Source organism: Taudactylus pleione, unplaced genomic scaffold (genome assembly GCF_031769625.1).
Source record: "Taudactylus pleione unplaced genomic scaffold, aTauple2 ptg000541l, whole genome shotgun sequence".
In the NCBI taxonomy this organism is placed as follows: domain Eukaryota; kingdom Metazoa; phylum Chordata; class Amphibia; order Anura; family Myobatrachidae; genus Taudactylus; species Taudactylus pleione.
The window spans coordinates 357,308-376,665 of NW_028284943.1; the positions used below are offsets into that span (position 1 = coordinate 357,308).

Genomic DNA, 19,358 nt, shown 5'->3' on the forward strand with positions numbered 1-19,358 from the left:
ACACAGATAATAAGAGAGTATGGGGATCTAAAAACCACAACACCAACTATGCAGTTGTCAACACAGAGTTTTAAGTATGTTTTGAAAATCAGGAAATTCTTACCTCGGCAAGGATCGTTCTTCACCAAAAATTCATCAAGAGCCATCCAGCCTCCACCAACACGGACCATTACTGTGCTTCGCAGTATGCGTACCAAACGCAGCTGCTGAGAGTCACCAAACTGTGAAACCGATAGGACTGGTTACTGAAAGCGGATCCTCACAAACCTAAGCACAATAAGCCACCCATATACGACTACACACACACATTGATAGATATATATATATATATATATATCAGTGTGTATTGATCCATCAGCTAGTGTAGATACATGTTAGCACAAACACATTAACCAACCAAAATCTTGGCACAGAGCCTTAGTTCCTGATTCACCAATTATATCCTAAACACATAAGGGATGCAGTCACATACCTTAAATCTGACAGTGTGGACATGATACATTCACAATTTCCAAAACCTGATAATATGGTTAGTTATGGTAATGAATATTAATGTTCCCACATTGACACTGTCTTTGAAAAATAATCCAGTCCCATTTGCTGGATCATGGCAAAGTGACACCTGGTTACATGCTCATGCAGCGGTCAGGATGCTGGGCTCCATATGAAATCTTAGGGCCTGATTAAGAGTTGTAAGCTATCGCACAGCCACTTTGTACACAGCAGCTGTGCAATATTATGCTAATGCCACAGACATTTCGTGTAAACAGACGCCTCCAGCTGGCTTCTGACCCGCTGCTGCATCCAGACTCAGCATTGGATCATCTGCATTTGAGTAACCCTCAAGGTACTCAGGATGACCGGTGTTTTTACGCCCCAGGCGGCCGCAGCATTTTAATCATGATGCAGCTTGGGAGCACTGCGTGTGATCTCGCAGAACGAGTCACATCTCTGAATCAGGCCCTTAGTCACAGCGCAATCATGCAGAGAGGAAGTGATATGCAATAGGCAGTAATCAATGCTATAATTTGCTCATCACCACAAATAGACCAATCGATTTTATTAATTATTAAAAGGACATTTCACAAGAAGATCCCAATCAGCCCTTCACTGCACTGACTACCATGAATGGAATGTAGCGATCCCAAACTCAAACACTTTATAGAAACAAGACAGCTATTTCAGTCTGACATGCAGATTATGTTATGGAGCATGAATGTGTAGCTTTGTGGGTTTGTTATTGAAGTGAGCCAAAGGTCTGTACACAGCACATACATAGCATAGATGAATCTACAGTGATTGTAGGAGATTCAGCTAATCACGACAATAAGAAAAGAGTAATTTAGTATGCAAGCAAGTGATTATCTCGTAAGCAGTAAGGTAGCATCAGAAGGCACTGTACCTGGTTCCCTAGGAAGAACTACACGAAAGCACAAGGAAAAAGAGAGAACACACTTTAGTTTAACATAAACAGAAATTGCACAAAACACAGGATAACATATTAGTTTTACAGACATAAAAGTATTGCACCAGCTAATTGGTAAAAGGTTAAACTGTACTTGCAGTTTATTATGCACTTTCATTAAATTGATTTCTGTTTCACAACTACTGTTACAAATAAACTGTGTTCCTCCTTAATTTCGAAGGATTGTTTTGCTCTTCACTGGTTCAGGTTCTTACCAAAGAGGCGATTGAAGAATCATATTCACAGAGAAATGTAAGTTTTTACTCACTCTGTATTTATTCTCTCCTATCTGTTCCACCTGGAATCTTTTTGCACACTTGCACTGTGCCACTTGCCTGGTGACCTTCAAAAGAGAAAAGTCACACATCTCAACACTGGATCCTGAAGACTACTGGCTGTGATGGCGTCATTGTAAAAAGCAGTTACTGCATTACCTCATCCTCAATCTTATCTGCATCAGTGGTCGGCCGATAGGCATCTTTGTTGGGATGAAGGGCAGCTACAAACTCATAATAATCTATGTACCCATCCCCATCCTGGTCAAAGATATCAGCTACAGCTGTCATTTCAAGTTTCGTAGTTGGAAATTCTATGGACAACATGAAATATTGTTAAGAATGGAATGGGGAAGGAAGATGTGATTATAGTTCTGATAAGCTTTAAAAATGTATTTATCATCATGTAAGACTTACTGGATGCTAATATCCCATCAATGAACTCTTGTCTGGTAATTTTCCCATCTTGATCTTTATCTATCCTGCGGAAGAAATCCATAACCCGAGACTTCTTGTGATTCATCCAACGCATGTACTTTTTCCTCCAGATGTCAAAGTCAAAGTTGGCAAACTCTTTTAGCTGCAAAACAAAACCATATATAATAGACTTTGCTGGTGGTGTATAAGAAAAGGTCACAGTTCTACATCCTTTGTACCATACCTCCTCCAACCTATCTAGCGCATCATTGAGCTTCCGTTGTCTCTCTAGGGCTAGCAGCCAGACCTGCTGCCAACGTGCAGACAGCTGATTTATCCTCGGGTTCTTGGTCTCAGACTGTGAGGGAAGCTGAAAAACAGGTGGGGTGGACTGCACCATTGGTTTCCCTGCAAGGACAGTCATCAATATTATTATTTGATTTATCATATTCAACAGAAACCTATAGAAAAACATGTTTTAATTAGGGATGTGCAGGCTCGGATTAGTTTGGATTTTCCCGCCAAAAATCGGGTCTCAGAAAGAGGCAATACATCATCTTTCATAGACAAACTTAATCTTTGATGGACTTTTGTCCAAGAATAATAACGTTTGTCCATGAAAGATGAAGTTTTGCCTCTTTCTGAGACATTATTTTTGGCAGGAAAAAAAAAATCTGAATTTGGCGGGAAAATCCGAACCTGCACATCCCTAGTTTTAATATACTTTAACAGTAATAGTGACAATAACATACAGAAAAACAAAGTAGTACAAAGAAAAATTGGCACCTCTGCAAAATAAACTGTTAAAAAATATTCCATGCAGACAGTGCATGGAAAGATGTACATACAAATTTATAAATGAGATAAAAGACACTACACTTGGCATCATCTAATATAGTCGTCATTGCGATAGGGAGCTGGGTGTAACCCTTCAAGGAATATTCTCCATATTTCCTTGGGTTCTTTTCTGTTAGATGCAAACATGTATTATGTACTATGCAATGGTTTACAACATCCCTGGTCCCTGCACCGCAATACAACATTATTTCACATTGGGCTGGTAAACTAGGGGACCACAATTCAGCAACAGCAGTATCTGATGAGCCTATAGCCTGCAGTGCCACTCACTGCTACGAGTCTTGTCATTAAATGAAGCATGGTTGGGATCTGTTGTCTTCCTCTTGTATGTCTTTGTCACTCTATCAACATCTGGTTGCTTTTGAGTCATTTCCTCCATAAACATCTGTAAACAGAGCAATAGGGGTGTGAGCAGGAAAGTAGTTAGCACTAGTGAGACAACGCATTTTATTTTGACCTTTATTGTTTCATCATAGTAATAGAATAATTTAAACCCACACTCTGTGGCCTCCAGGAGAGACGCAATTTTAAGAGAAATGCAACTTTATTCATAATGAACACAATGGTTTGCACAGTCTTCAGTAATAATATGCTACAAGGGAGATAAACTTGGATAAATTTGTTCTCTGGCCGATATGTAATGTAAATAAACACACACAAATGAATATATCTTCATACTGTGCAGTTCAAAGGTGTAACAAGTGTGCACTAAGACCTAGAAATCTCACCTGATGTTCAGAGATCAGAGCCTTGACCTGTTCAATGTTTTGCGGCATAGGCTCTTGATCTCTTTGGATTAACGTGGTCTCTGCCCATTGGATCCAAGACAGCAACTCATCCAGAAGGTCAGAATTGGCCAAAAGTTCAGAGAGGGCAGCCTGCAACCTCTGTTGGTGTTGGTTCCCCCAAGTCAGCACCTTAACAAAGAGCAAAAGTCTCTAAACTAAAAGTTAAGTTTTGAAAATGTTTTTAAGTATTTATCAAGTTCTGCTTCATGAACATGCATGCTTTAAGGATATTTTACAATTAGATTTAAAGGACCGTAAATTAAGACTTGGGCATATACAAACTTTTTTGTCACCTGCACACTGCACTTTGCATGACTTATGCACAGTAACATTTCTGGTACCTCCTCAAAGCGTGCTCGTATGATAGTGATCCAGTGCTTGACAGTAGTGATACAGTCTGGATGGCACACAGTCAGTATCCCTTCTCCCATACTGACTGCAGTGTTCACATCTACTTGTTTCTCTTCTACTTTCTTCATAAACTCCTAGAGAAGTAAACCACACAATTTGTTTGAAGTGTAACCAGAAACTATTAGTTTCCAACAGGAGATATGCAATAAACCAAACATTGGATTAATCTCATACAGCTAAGTAAAGCACCATTATTCTCACACCTTATGTACATCAATGAGTGACTGCAAAGCCTCTGCATCATCAGGAAGAGCCCCTCGAAAACGCAGAGTCTGTTCTGCCTCAGAGAGCCACTCCAGCAGCATATGGACTGTGCTACGGAACTCCTCAGCCTAAAATGTAATGGATGGACAGAAATGGCATAAATATTACATTTACCATACAAACGTCCAATCTATTTAAAGCGTATCTGTGGAATTTATCAGAGATGTGTTCTTCTCTTCTAAGCTATTACAACAATCACCTGTTTCAGAGCTTGCTCTAGGCGGGTCTGTTTGGACACAGATAGTTTGCAAACAGTGTCCCATCGTGTGCTAAGTTCTTGAAGTTGAACCTTGACCCATGTGGTATCCTCCCTACTACTTTCCAGGAGCTCCCGTGCAGAACGTTTTAGAGCTTGAACGCTGCTGGTCCTCTTTCCAAGCTCCTTCTGGAAGACCTAGGCAAAGCACGGGAGAGTCTTTAGACTTTGAAGGTATCTACTATAAAACACTACAGATATTTACAGAAATGATCATATACATACAAAAGGAAAGAAAATCGAAGCATATCAATTCACCACTGAATCACATCTACTGTCTTGGGAATAATCAAATTCTTACTTTATGAGCATCCATCAGGTTCATCACAAGATCCAAGTCTCCGTGCACAGGTTGATCTTCTGCCAACTGAGGCTCCACCTTGTATAGCCAATCAACCAGCGCCTGCAGAGCATCCATAAATTGTCCGGAGAAAAGCAACGCTTCTTCCAGCTTGTGCTGCCTACAGAGAAAACACAGTACAAGCTTTGAACCTCAAGCTTCATGGTGTACATCTATCAACCATAGATATTTACTACGCAGGCTACATAACACAACATTAACAATTTACTGGTTTACATGTTATAGTTGAAGTAAAATGTTCAGGCAGGCAAGAACGCATGGATATCCCAATCACATAAATTTCATAAGTTTACAATGGCAACTACTATGCTACTAAGCATAATCTTTTATGTTGTAACAACTAAAGAGGCATGCAGCAAATCTTATCTGAGCTAATATAGACAAAGACTGAAAATGACCTTTCCACTGATTTTCCACACACTGTGTCCCATTTATCCCGCACTTCTCCAAGAAGGTGATCTAGTTTCTGCACATCGTCACTCAACAAGGCCTTTTCCTTTAATGCACGTCCTGTCCTGACAGTCGTGTCATAAACAGGCTGCTTGCTTCCTAATGTCTTCTGGAATTCCTGTGGTGCGAAAGAATAAGATGAAGGTGGGTTGCAGGGTTAAAAAACTAAACTTGACTTAAAAAACGACTATAAAATCAATAATTAGCAGGAGGTGAAAACAGGTGCTTAAAGCCCCCAATGTGACATACTGTACTCCCATGTCTATGTCAAAACAAAAGGAAACAGAGCTGAGTGCAGAATTCACATGGAGCTCAAGACAGAAATTTACAACCAATACAGGACAAAATCTAACCTTGTGCTTAGTAAGCTGCAATTTGATCTTGTCTGGGTCATTAGAGATTTCCAGTTCTGAGTCCAGATGATTCTCTGCCTCTTCCAGCCAGTCAACCAACTTCTTCCAGGCTTCATGAAACTGGAACATAAAACAATGGATTAGCAATGAAAAGAAAGACAGATAAATGGCTATTTACCAGTTAAACGGTTGTAAGGTTTCTAACTATGAGAGGTCTTAAAAGTAAAACCTGAAGGAAAATATACAGTAGATGTAGATACAAATTATGTAGGAAATTAATTCAATAATTGCACTCAGTTGAAATACAGAAATTAGCTGTAACCTTGCAATTACAGAGTTCAGAGTAATACTACAAACAATCAGATGTGATTGTGACATATTGAGAGCAATAAGCAATGTACATCATCCTTATTTGTTGTCACCATGTACCTGTTTTGCTCTTTTTCTGGCATCATCCAGGAAGCGCCCCCTCTCCACTGATCGCTGAACCACCTTTTCCCAACGGGACTGGACACTGAGCAGAAGATTCTTTATTAGCACAACGTCCTGCTTCTGACTGAGAAACTTCAGCTGGTTCCCTGTTTTGTCCAACTCAATAATTTGCTCACGATGAACATTAACCTCATTTACAAACACCTAAGACCAAGTAAACAAATTGTAATAAGTTTAGTACAGCCACAAACTGCAAATAAAACAAGTTTATAAAAGATGTCATCAAAGAAACAACCTTGTGCTCGTCAATCTGGAAAAGAACGGTGTCCAGGATGAGACTTGGTGGTGATGCAATGTTCAGGCTTTGCTCAGCCTGTGTCAGCCAGTTGATAAAGTCTTGCAATGAATTCTGAAAGTCTGTGGCTAAATTGAGAGCTTCTTCCAATTTCCCCTGTTGAGAAAATGATTCACAAAATCAGAACCACAGATGTAATAGATGATTTTAACTCCTAAGACTTGATATAGGGCAATTTTAATTACACCACAATTTATCACACAAATTAATGTAAACTCATCAATACCCAAAATGTGAACATAAGCTAACATGATATTAGTTGTGAGAAGGCTAAAAAAACAAAAGTAAAATATAGACTGCCCAGGCTGCCATAAGTGGTGAGGTCACAGCCGCTTAATTTATTGTCACATATATTTACCTTTCTCTCTTCCACTTTGTTGCAAATATTTTGCCACTTCCTCTTCAGAATAGCTGCATTCTGCTCAGTGACAGAACCTGTAGCATCATCTCGGCTCAGAAGCATTAGATTTCCCTTGTCTAGAAGCTGCTTATAAAGCTCCTCGTTTGCTTTGACCTCAGCATACAGTTCCTTTAAAACATAAGCAATCATGTTAGGAACAGGGACACATTAAGCTATGCAGATAGAACTTCTTTTCTTACAAAATAAATAAGCTTAAGGCAAGTTAAATTAAATACTTTTCTCTCATTGCTATAAACAGCAAAAGAATAGATAAAATGTCTAATGGCTTCACATTAGCATGACATACATATTATTGTAAAAATACCCAAAGGCCCTAAAACACTAATATCTTGATACCACAGGGCTATATTGAATATGAGAACAAATTAAGTATGTCACAATACAAAAGAAAATATTGAATACACAAATCATGAAAAGAGGATTTTTGTACTCCACGTAAAATCTATTCCTTGCTGTAGATCTGCAGTACACTGCTAGAGACTGTAGGTTTAGAGGGATGACAAGGAGAAGGCAATAAACCCGCCCTCTTAGCCCTCCACCTCACCAGAGCTCAGACCTCAGTATTTAACTAACAAAGCTTTATGCAGAAGTAAGGAGATAAAAGCCTATCCAATAATGAATAAGCTACAGGGAGGGAACGTAGTGTCCCCCAGTCGGCAGACAAGGAATGGATTTTACAGCGAGAACAAAAGTCCTTTTTCCTCTACTATCCAATATGGGGGACAGTGCTAGAAAATGTGAGATGTCCCAAATAAAGCCTAAAAGGGGGGGGGGGGGGGGGGTAGAGCCTGGCAAATCCAGTCTTAAAACTGTACACCACTGGCGGCTCATCTTAAAACTGTACACCACTGGCGGCTCAGGAACCATGAATGTAATCCAAGGCATAAAGACAAAAGTGTGTACAAAGGACCAGATGGCGGCCTTGCAACACTACTGAGACCCCATGCCTTGCCACTAAGTAAACCTGCATTATGCAAGACAGCCATAACGAAACTAACACCAGCACAGTGAAAGAATAGAAGCTTGCTGAAAAAAACAGCATGGAACAACTGAACGCTCATTGGCTCCAAGAGAAGCCAATGATCGGAGGAATCAGAGCCAGAGGAGAACCTGCAATAGAAAAACAATGTTGCACCAACTGAAGAAACAAAAGCAAAGTCCCCTGGTAGACTGTAAACACAGTGTCAAGGCCCAAGGAGGAACAAGTGCCTAATGGGACCCTCACTGTACCTGATGGACTGTACAGCAGGAAACCATGCTAGTCTTTCCAGGAAGGTGACAGGCAACCCAAAACAGGAAAGGAAGCTGAGCAAGCAGTGTCCTAAAAGAAAAGTGTCAGTAGCCCGAAAAATCGAATGAACCCCTGTCCAAGAAGACCACAACCAATAAGAGGCTGGCCCTCAAGGACTCCATCTTTTTTTTTTTTTCTTTGAATCAACCTGATCAAGAACAGAAGTAGCCCAGTTATATAAACAAATTTCCACAAGGAGGAAACTTCAGGGAGACCCGTAAGACCCCCAAAACTGCAACCCTGCACACCAGGGTCAGACAGGAGGCTCAAACATAAGACTCCAAACTGCAATAATGCACCTCAGGGACAGCCACATGAGGGCAACCCTCCAAACCATGAAATCAGAACCTCTAGGAAAAAGTCACACTTATGAACCAAACTGCCAAGACAAGCTCCTGACAGAGACAAGTGCAGCTGAGATGTCCACCACAGAACAAAAAGCGGTTATTGTGGCAAAAACAAAGAAGACCAACTGATCCTAGTAAGCAACTATAAATCTCAGGAAAACCAGATACTGGAACCAGAGAGGGCTTCAAAAGTGATACCACATGGGATCGTAGCCAGAAACAATCACACAGAGAATCCACATGAATAGTGACTCAAACAGCCTAATTAAGAACAACGTCCCCATAGGGGAGGACTGCCACACCCTGGCAACTGCAGAAGGGCATAAAAGAAGCCCTGAAAAAAAAGGAAATTGCACACAAATCAACAGAAGGCCCAGAACCGTAAGGAAACCTCAAACAATTCAAGTAATGCACAAATATAGTTCATAAAGGTAATGAATAAACGATACGCCGGCATCCCCAGACAGGTGAACCTCCCTATCAATGTCCTCCTAATTAATGTCTATGGGGGATCCCACGTGAACCAAACAAAAATTGATTGTGAAAAGAACAGGAAAAGATTAGGCCATCGTCCTACAGGAAGCATGAGTAGAACCTGCACTTTCCCGAGAACCTAGAAGGGACTGATAGACAAGGTAAATGGCAAACATTTAGTGTGTCCTGTATGTGAAGTAGACAACTACATGCAGGCCCGGCGACAGGGGGGTACAAAGGGTACCCCTGTCCCGGGTCCAAAGGTTCAGGGGGCCCAAGGTTTAGAGGGGCAAAAGATGTGGCCATTGCATCTAATTGTTATAAATAAACTGAAAAGCCGCCGGCGTGGTGGTGTAAGTGGGCAAAGATATTCTAATTAATAAGCTATTAAGCGGCATCCGGCAAGGGTACCCCCCTCATGGTCACCTGATCCGGTCTGTGTGCATAGTACGAATGACATTCTGACGTAATTTCGAATGATGCTGCGCCCCTCAGTTCTGTCCCTTCTGCCTCCATGCCGCCGGCCGCCACGGTCCATCTAAGAGGAGCAGGAACAGGCAGCCTGACAATGATAGTGACTCGCTAATGGAACTGCTGGGCTGTGGGCACCGCAGAACAAGCTGCAGGCACTGTCTGCTCCCTGCCCGCCCATGAGGCAGCCCCACAGCAGAGTGACACTGCCTTCCGCAACCTGCATCAAAGACAGTGTGCGGTAACTAAGGTGACAGTGTATGTTTACTTTATTTAATTTCCATTTTAATAAAATCCTTCTGCATTTCCTGTCAATTGAATCTGTCTCTTTGTTTAAGTTTAACATATCCGTTGGATTGTACACTGAATATTAGGCAGCAGATGTCGGGGTGTGTGTGTGGTATGTTAGCTATATTCATCATGTGGGCTTTTTAATATCTGAATGTTAATTGTGTTTTGGAGACAAGTGTATATGACAGAGAGAAACTGTTGCTTGGGGTTGATAGTAGCACAACATGTATATTGCAAAGAGGTGGACTGTGGGCCTGATTCAGAAATGTACGTTCATCTGATGATGCATGTACATCTCCGATATTTCCGGGTCTGCGTCTGTGCATGTGCAGAACAGGTCCTGTAATTATGCTCGCAGACCCCCCCCAGGCTACAGCATGATTGACATACTGCTGCATTTTGGGAGCGGAGCAGGGGCGTGGCTAGAAGGGATGAGACCGCGGTCTGCGTAAGTGACCAGCACCCGATCAGGCTGTGGGAAGCTTCAGCTCCTGCAAACTGACCAAAGGAGCAACCCTCGCGACCACGTTCACATTGCAGGGATCACAAAAGCAGCAAGGAGGTGTCCTACACCTGCTTCTGTATTTGCATCTGAGATGGACGGATTTGAACAGCCGCTTGTGTGCTGTTCTGCAAATCCGTCCATCTCTAAAGCAAGCTTTGTGTGCAAAGGGTGGTGGTGCTGGTTGGGGCGGCGGGAATGGGCCCCAGAGAAAGCAATGTACTGGGCCCCAAGATTTCTGTTGCTGGCCCTGACTACATGTAGTAGACGTATGAGGATTATCATATGTCTATTCATTTGGGAAGACAAAGATAGTACATCAGTGTTATATAAACATATTGTACAGTGATATAAAATTTTTTATATATATATATATATATATATAAATATATATATAAAATATACACACACAAACATGTGAACGGTATACCAGATGTCTAGTTGATAAGAAAAAAGCAATAGTACATAATCAGCGCTATATAACATACTATACATTTGATTATAGTATATAACGTCAGTGATATATAAACACGTTATACATATAATGTATAAGGTTTGTCTATTCACAAAAGAAGGCCCATATTCAATTTGAGGCGAAAAGTCCAGACTTTTCACCTACTGGACTTTGCGCCTCCCTCGCCTGTTTTCTAGGCGGAAAAGTATCACGTGAGTGACCGCTATTCCCCTGTATTAAAAAAAAAAAAAAAAGTATGCGAATTCGGGAACCGGCGAAACTTTGATCGACGAAAAAATACGGGAATTTACGGGAAATAATTGTAGGAGCCCCCTAAAGATGTCCAGACCTGGGGGATCACTATGGGCACCCCCGTTTTGCCGAAGAAAGTCAGGTTTTTAAATAGCCGCGCAAGGTGTTTTTTTCACAACATTGAAGAAGTGATGCAGAAGAGCACTTAGCTTTTTTTTTTCGTTTTTAAAAGTGGTCCCATCAAATTTGGGGTACATGAAAATGGGTACTAACATATTTTTAAGTCCCTAAACTAATTTTTTTTATAATTCTGCAAAAATGCACCTGCCGCTAATTTTCCAAACTTTTTTTTGCACATTTCATTTTAAAGGGGTATTCCCAAGGGTGCAGGCTATTTTTTTTAAGCCTGCACCCCTAAACCCCAATTCTGCTTTTTTTTCGACCTGCTAAAGGCTGACGAAAAATTATCCCCATTTTTTTACATTGACTTTTCGCACCGGCAAAAAGTCAATGTAATTGAATACGGAGATATTTCAAATAGGCGAAAATTACGGATTAAAGCTTGGCGGATGTAATACAGACGCCGGAAGACAGAAGATCCCGACAGGGTAAGTATTTAAGCTATGCCTAACCCTTCCCCCCCAACCCCTCCCTTAGGGATGCCGAACCCTAACCTCCCCCCCTAGTGCCTAACCCCCCCTTCCCCTGGCCTAACCATCCCCGGGAGGGGAGTACCTAACCCTAAATCCCCCTGGGGGTCCCTAAAAATAACCCCCTCCCATCCCCGGGCTAAGTGTATACTTACCCGGCAGAAAGGACGATCGGCCCGGCGTCCTCGGCGTTGGGATTAACATAGGCGTCAGTATTTCGACGCCTATGTTAAATCCCTTGCCGGGATTACGCTGTCGTGATTGAGACCGGCGGCTGCTCATAACTATATCCCATCTGGGCAGTCAGAATAAATGCGATAGACATGAAACTTCTGTATAGCAGGGACTAATAATTATACTGTGATCAACAGGGAAATTCGTGTCACAAGCCTGTAAAACCCTTTGGACAATAATCCCTGAATGGCTTTCCACCGTTTATTTCCTGTGAGGAGAAAACTGCAATGGTAGAAGTGACCTCCCCGACCTTTACCACTGGTCACCAGAGCCTAATGCTGGGTACACACTAGGATAATGTCGGCCATATATGTAGTTTCTGGCCGAATTGGGACGACATATCGGCTGGATCATCCAGGCGCACTACCGCGCTCGCATGCGATATCGTCCCATTGGCCATGCTGCTCACCCAACCGGATGATATTGCATGCGGTGCTATTGTAGTTAAGGAAGGACAGAACAAGGGATTGTTCTGACATTCATTGCATCGCTCAATGTGTACCCGCAGTATAATATGTCGGGCCGACATATGGTCCGGGTACACATCACTAAGTGTGTACCCAGCTTAAATGACAGGGTCCAGTGCCAGGCGCAAACCGCCCGCAGCCCAGCCCTTCCTGGAGGTAGGCTTTTGCTGCCCCACCTTAACCGCCATAATCTTGGAGCGCGGTGTAGACAAAGCAGTTTGTAAGGTCCTGGGACACTCTTGGTTAGTGACTCGGTGACCCTTCCAGAAGTGTGATACGGAGTGGGACAAGCGGCAAGGATTTCCATGGCCTAACTATATCCCACTACATGTACACACTGAGGGTCTTAGATGCAGGAATCGAAAATAAATGAAACACAAAATATAAATCTCTCTGGAGAAAAAGAAAAGTGTGCCTTGTTCCAAAGGCACTAAATAAAAGACTGAACTCTGAGCTCTGGTGAGGTGGGAAGTGCTTAGAGGGGGGTGGAGCGTAGTTCTAGTTTGTTAACTATTTAGTGTTTGCTCCTTGCCATCCCCTCTAAAACCACTGTCTCTAGCAATGTCCCCCAGATTGGGTGGTAGAGGAAGGGGAGAAGGTGCTGGAGGCATCATTCATTGGCCAGCACAACTGTGTCCCCTTGCAGGGGATGAATTTTTGCTGTAAAGACTGAATGAAGTTCGGAAACTGAAAATGACTGTAGAGTATGGCTGTAGCATGCATAAGACATGCCATTTGTTGGCCTGTGTCACTTGTGCAGGACCCGATTAATCCTGCATCCTCAAAGAGGGATGTTCCCTAGAATCTAACTCCACAGGATCCTCCTCTGCAATAATAAAATGCTGAACGTAGCATTTAGCTGCTTCCCTACTTAGGAAACTGGGCAAGTTCCAGTTTTGAGCAAAACAACCTCCAGTGGGTGTGGGTCTCTGGATTGTTGGGGAGAACAAAAAATGCCCTATGGTCCACCTGCCATGAAGGGCACTGGAGAAGAGATTAGGAACTGGGGATTATCATGGGGAAGAGGCAGTTCTTTTTTTCTAGCGCCCTGCCTCCTAAAGAATAATTAGTTTGACACCTGATTCATCAACTTGTGAAAAGTGTAAACATTCAGGTGTACAGAAGTTTATCACAAATGTAATGTCCTCACCATGTGTGTCTGCAGCTGCTCTCGGGCTGTCTCTGGAAGTCCACCAGTGGGTTTAGCAGCTGATAGTTGGCTTTCTATTCTGCTCTGCCACTGGATAAAATCTTCTATCTCCCCCGTGAAGCCTTGAGCCTAAACAGAGAAGCAGAATGTGACAAATGTCTCTTGGATCATATAGCGTGTAACGTGAATGTATATCAAAGAGAATTTACATTTTTCCGGTCTATATTCTTCTTACTACAAACCTGCTGAAGAGCCATATCCAACTGCTGCTCTCTCTCCTCTGTTTTCTGTAGTATAGACTCCCACAACTGGTTCATGTTTTCCAGTCGAGTTCTCAGGCTGTTGGCGTCATCTCCAGCACTCGACTCCAGCAGTTCATTCCCTGCCTTGTTTACGGTTTGGACAGTGCTCTCATGGGCGAGCACATCATTCTTTAATACCTGATATTAGGGGTGGAGATAACAATGAAAAAAAATCTGCACATGAAGCAACGCCTTGTAATGCGTAAATACTCAGCATGAGTATTTGATCAAGGTAACAGCAAGCTGTCTAGGGTCTAGCAAAGAACTATAAATACACTACTTTGTCCTACATAATAATACAACAGTATGTAATTAAATAACTATAAACACTCAATAATACAGTAACATACATGCTTCAAGAAACATTGTAAACCGTATTCAGACTTACATGGTGCTTGGCAAGCTCCACCTCAATGAACTTGGGGTCTCCACTGATGGGTTTCTGAGCATCCAGCAAATCCTCTGTGTGCGTCAGCCAGGACATTACTTCTGCTAGTGCATGCTGGAACTGACCTAGAGCTAGTAGGGCAGCTTCTAATTTGTGCTGTTGAAAAGGGAAATGAAGAAACAAACTGCTATGATACCCAGATCAAAATAGCTACTTGTAAGACTTCCATAGTTTTCAAATGAAAAACAGATAAATCCATGTAACCTGGAGTTGTAGGGTAAAAAAAAAAAATCCAGATCATACTCCCTTTATAGATCCCTATAAAGAAAAAAATGGCTACTAGAACCCATATCAATGTGTCAATGTTTGAATTGTGGAAAAGTAAACATTAAGATTTAGCTGGGAAATTACGGGACTAATTCAAGAAAACAGGACACACAAGTCCCATGTAAGTGTGCAGTTTGCTCACCTGTCTGCGTGCAATATTCTCTCCAAAATTCTCCCACAAATGTTTCAACTCTGTGAGTGGTGCCTGGATGATGTCCCGATCTGTGTCATCAATGGCTTTCTTCAACATCAGTTCCCCTTGGTGGTTTAACTTCTCCATTTCAATTTGCTGCTGGTAAACCTCCACCTTAAACACCTATTGATCACAGAACCAGTTGCCAATGAAATAATGAAGATGACCAGGAAGCATTCTGTTTCTATTATGGTTCAAGTTATGTCCACAAGTTTTAATTTAGAAGTTAAATTTTACCTTCATCTCATTGATTTGGTCTTTCACTGTATTGAGATCAGTCCCAACAGGAGGCATATCACACAGTTTAATAACAGCATTATCCAGCCAGTCAAACATTGCCTAGAACAGAGAGCAAGAAAGTCTAGCGCCACTGGCTTATTGGCAAGACCATCATTACACATTGTACAAATGCATCCATAGCTGTGGGGGATAACAGATTAGAGGAGGACGGTGTACGGTATCAGCAAGAGGCTGACAAACCTCATGAGATAGATTCCTTATTCAGCCACCTGCATCGTGCTTCTGATAAATATCATATGCATAACTGGATAGTGATATAATGTAGCGGCAGTACATTTAGTAATGCCTCTAAGCTAAGTATTGCCAATCATTGGCTTAAAAGCGAACACTGCATTACTTAACTAACGATATTCAACTAAAGAGAACATAATGGTGTTGGGTCAAATGCATTCTGTTCTGATGTATGTCATTACAGGTACACTGGTGACAATCGATGGACTGAATCAGTTTATTTTATTTGTGTTTATTGCACCATTGCCTTTTCAATGCGTTAAATTTTATATTTGTACAGTTGGTCTGTATGATTTTGTCTACTCAATAAAAATTACTTTATTAAAAAACAAAACAAAAAGATAACATGATGGCAACAGCCTTATGTCTAGTGAGTCTACTACAAAGAACCAGCCCCCTTAGTTTTGCATTGTTTTTAAGTAATTTTCTCCTAAGAAGTTGGGGCACCATTGGGTTGTTCTAGACATTTACAGGTAAAGCATCCAATAGAGACCGTTGAAGGGATGTACCTGCAGGGTGTCCTGATACTGCACAGCATTGGACATCGCATCTCTCAGTTTCTCCAAACGTTCTGTCCAGGTTTTTTTCAAGTTTTCCCAGGTGGCGTTCATCTAAGGAAACAAAAAAAGAGGATTTTCAGGTACTTTTCTCTGAGTCATGCTGGGGGACACTGCACCATGGGTGGTAGCCAGGACTGGAGGAGCTGGCACTTACACTAAATCTGTAGCTTTAACCCTAAGCTACTCCCCTCTGTAACCCCATGATGTCAGTATAGCTTCAAAAGTGCCTGGTAAGGGGAAGCAGTAACCCAGTGAAACTGTTATTACAGAAATAAAAAACAGAACCGCAGGAAGCAACCGGTCAGAAAGAAAAAAATGCAACACGACTGAGCGTGAGGGCGGGAACGCAGTGTCCCCCAGCATGACTCCGAGAAAGGGATTCAACGGTAAGTACCCAAAAATCCTCTTTTCTCTTTCCACAATGCTGGGGGACACTGGACCATGGGACGTTCAACAGCCGCCCCTAGGGGGGCGAACTGTACGCCCAAAGTGGGCGTCGCTGGAGGCAAAACATGAAACCTGTGTGCAAACGTGTGGACAGAGGACCAGGTGGCTGCGCGGCAGAGCTGTTCAGCCGAGGCCCCGTGACGCGCTGCCCAGGAGGTCGCCACCGTCCTCGTAGAATGAGCAGACACCCTGGCAGGTCCCGGTCGCCCTGCATCAGAATAGGCCCGAGTAATGACTGATCGGATCCAACGTGCTATGGTCTGCTTCGTAGCCGGCCAGCCACACTTCTGCGCGTCGTCGAGAACCAGTAGTGAATCTATCCGACAGAGGGCCGAAGTCCTGTCCAAGTAGATCCTCAGGGCCCGGACGACGTCCAACAGAGCCAGATTGTCCCGGGAAGTCTCAGATGGGGAAAACACCGGAAATGACCTGGTTTAAGTGGAAAGCCAAAACAACTTTCGGTTGGAACGAAGGTACTGTTCGGAGTACCGCCCTATTGTCATGGAAAATGAGGAATGGTGGTTTGCAAGACAAAGCCCCCAACGCCGAGACCCGCCGAGCCGAGGCAATGGCCATAAAGAAAATCAATTTCCACGTGACAAATCGAAGGTCCACAGAATCCAAAGGCTCAAAGGGAGCCTGCTTAAGAGCAGAGAGGACCAAGGTCAGATCCCACTGAGCCACCGGCGGCTGAAAAGGAGGTTGAAACCGCAACAGTCCCTGCAAAAAAGTTCAAACCTCTGGCAGAAGGGCCAGACATCGCTGAAAATAAATCGACAGAGTAGAAATCTGAATTTTAAGGAGCAGAGCCGCAAGCTGGCTTCCAGACCTCTCTAAAGGAAAGCTAAAAACCTTGGCAAGTGAAACCGGGATGTGTGAACCTTGCACCGTTCATACCACAGATTCCAGACCCTTTGATAATTGCGCGACGAAACCGCGGTTCGGGACCGTAAAATAGTACAGAGCACAGAAGGGGAAAATCCCTGAGCCCTTAAGAGCTCGGTCTCAAAAGCCAGGCCGTTAAAGCCAAATCGAGGAACAGATACGGCTGCCGCGGAAGGCTCCAACCTGGACCTAAGGCCAGCTTGAGAACGGCGGCGTACCAAGACCTACGCGGCCAGGACGGAGCCACAAGGTTTACCGGAACCTGTTGCTCCCTCATCCGCCGGAGTATCTGAGGTAACATGGGAGTCGGAGGAAAAAGATATGCCAGCCGAAATTGCCACGGGACGTTCATGGCATCCACTGCAAAGGCCAGTGGGTCCCTGGACCTTGCACAAAATCTGGGCACCTGGCAATTGTGCCGAGATGCCATCAGGTCTACCTCCGGAAGACCCCACATGCGTACCAACTGCTGGAAGACCTCTGGATGGAGATACCACTCCCCCGGCAGTAAGGTGTTCCTGCTGAGGAAGTCCGCCTCCCAATTCTCCACTCCCGGAATAAACACTGCCGAGAGTGCCAGAACAAAGGTCTCTCTGCTCAAGTGAGAATGTGGGCCGCTGCCGCGCTCTTGGTGCCGCCCTGGTGATTCACATACGCCACCGCCGTGGCCTTGTCCAACTGGATACATTCCGGCCTTCCGGCTAGGATAGACTGGGCTCCCAACCGAGCCAGATAGATGGCACGGAGCGCCAGCACATTGGTCGTCATCGGAGACTGACCTGTGAATCAAAGACCCTGAAAACGAAGGTTCGACATCACAGCTCCCCAACCGAGGAGACTTGTGTCTATGGTCACAATGACCCAGTCTGGAGTAGCCAAGGAGCGACCTCGGAGCAGGTGATCGGAAACCAGCCACCACTGAAGGGATTGCAGAGTGCTGTCCGACAGAACCAGATGCTGAGAAGAGAGGTCCTCCGTGCGACCTGCCCAATTGTGGAGAATTTCCCACTGGAATTCCTGCAAGTGGAAACGGGCGTACTGGATGGTCTCGAAAGTGGAGACCATCGTGCCCAACAGCTTCATGCACAGCCGGGCGAGGGACCGACAGCACAGTCGTAACCAAATCCTGGAGGGTCCAGGCTTTAAACTTGAACAGGAAGACTCGTTGGAGAGAGGCACTGGCAAGGCATCTAAGTTCAGGATCCAGCCATGATCCTGAAGCACCTGCATCATGTGGTGCAGATGGGCCTGTAACTGGGCAGCTGAATCGGCTTTTACCAGCAGATCGTCCAAATAGGGAATGACTGTTAACCCGTCCTTGTGCAGCAGGCTCGTCATAGCCGCCATGATCTTTGTGAAGACGCGTGCAACTGTTGCCATGCCGAAAAGTAGAGCCTGGAACTGATAGTGAGCCTGGAACTGATAGTGTGCCGGGCCGACTGCAAACCTGAGGAGAGAATGATGATCTGACCAAATAGGAACGTGGAGGTACGCGTCCCGGACATCGAGCAAGGCTAAAAACTTGTTGACAGACATTCCCAGGATCATTGAGCGGAGAGATTCCATGCGGAACCGGTCCACCCACAGTCTGGTGTTCAAGGCTCATAGATTCAAGTTCGGGCGATAGGTGCTGTTGGGCTTCCGAACAAGGAAGAGGTTGGAGTGGAATCCCTGTTTCCGTTCCAACGGCAGAACTGGAACAACAACTTCTTCCGCAAGCAGAGAACTGATGCCCAGGTCCAAGGCCACTCTCTTCTCTGTGTCCCGAAGAAGGTCCATAGCGAAAAACATTGCGGCGGCGGACCCCTGAGGTCGATGACATATCATCAGGAGACGATGCCCCGCACTCACGCATCGGCCGTCAACACCACCCACCGGTCCCTGAACTGGAGCAGGCGTCCACCAACCCCTGATCGGACTGGATGGGCCGAGACCCGGTCAGGCACTTGGCTTCTCCGGAGCCTTGGCTCCAGAGCGCCTGTCAGTACCTAAGAACCTGCCCCGAGGAGTGGAACCCATGCTGGGGAAAAATCTGC

At 44.0% G+C, this 19,358-nt stretch overlaps 1 protein-coding gene across 1 annotated transcript in view; it reads right to left on the reverse strand.

Annotated features, from left to right (window-relative positions):
* The window catches only part of MACF1 (microtubule actin crosslinking factor 1), a 269,121-nt gene that overhangs the window by 18,137 nt on the left and 231,626 nt on the right, over positions 1-19,358 (reverse strand). The window contains exons 73-95 of the mRNA XM_088451201.1: positions 15,940-16,041; positions 15,137-15,238; positions 14,849-15,022; positions 14,380-14,535; positions 13,932-14,129; positions 13,690-13,818; positions 7,044-7,214; positions 6,626-6,781; positions 6,328-6,534; positions 5,899-6,018; positions 5,494-5,663; positions 5,036-5,195; positions 4,678-4,872; positions 4,418-4,546; positions 4,145-4,288; positions 3,744-3,932; positions 3,286-3,400; positions 2,402-2,565; positions 2,158-2,320; positions 1,900-2,054; positions 1,734-1,808; positions 1,403-1,420; positions 104-221 (exon numbers count right to left, since the gene is read on the reverse strand). Coding sequence (XP_088307327.1) covers positions 104-221; positions 1,403-1,420; positions 1,734-1,808; positions 1,900-2,054; positions 2,158-2,320; positions 2,402-2,565; positions 3,286-3,400; positions 3,744-3,932; positions 4,145-4,288; positions 4,418-4,546; positions 4,678-4,872; positions 5,036-5,195; positions 5,494-5,663; positions 5,899-6,018; positions 6,328-6,534; positions 6,626-6,781; positions 7,044-7,214; positions 13,690-13,818; positions 13,932-14,129; positions 14,380-14,535; positions 14,849-15,022; positions 15,137-15,238; positions 15,940-16,041 — 3,310 coding nt within the window. The remainder of the gene's footprint in view (positions 1-103; positions 222-1,402; positions 1,421-1,733; positions 1,809-1,899; positions 2,055-2,157; positions 2,321-2,401; positions 2,566-3,285; positions 3,401-3,743; positions 3,933-4,144; positions 4,289-4,417; positions 4,547-4,677; positions 4,873-5,035; positions 5,196-5,493; positions 5,664-5,898; positions 6,019-6,327; positions 6,535-6,625; positions 6,782-7,043; positions 7,215-13,689; positions 13,819-13,931; positions 14,130-14,379; positions 14,536-14,848; positions 15,023-15,136; positions 15,239-15,939; positions 16,042-19,358) is intronic.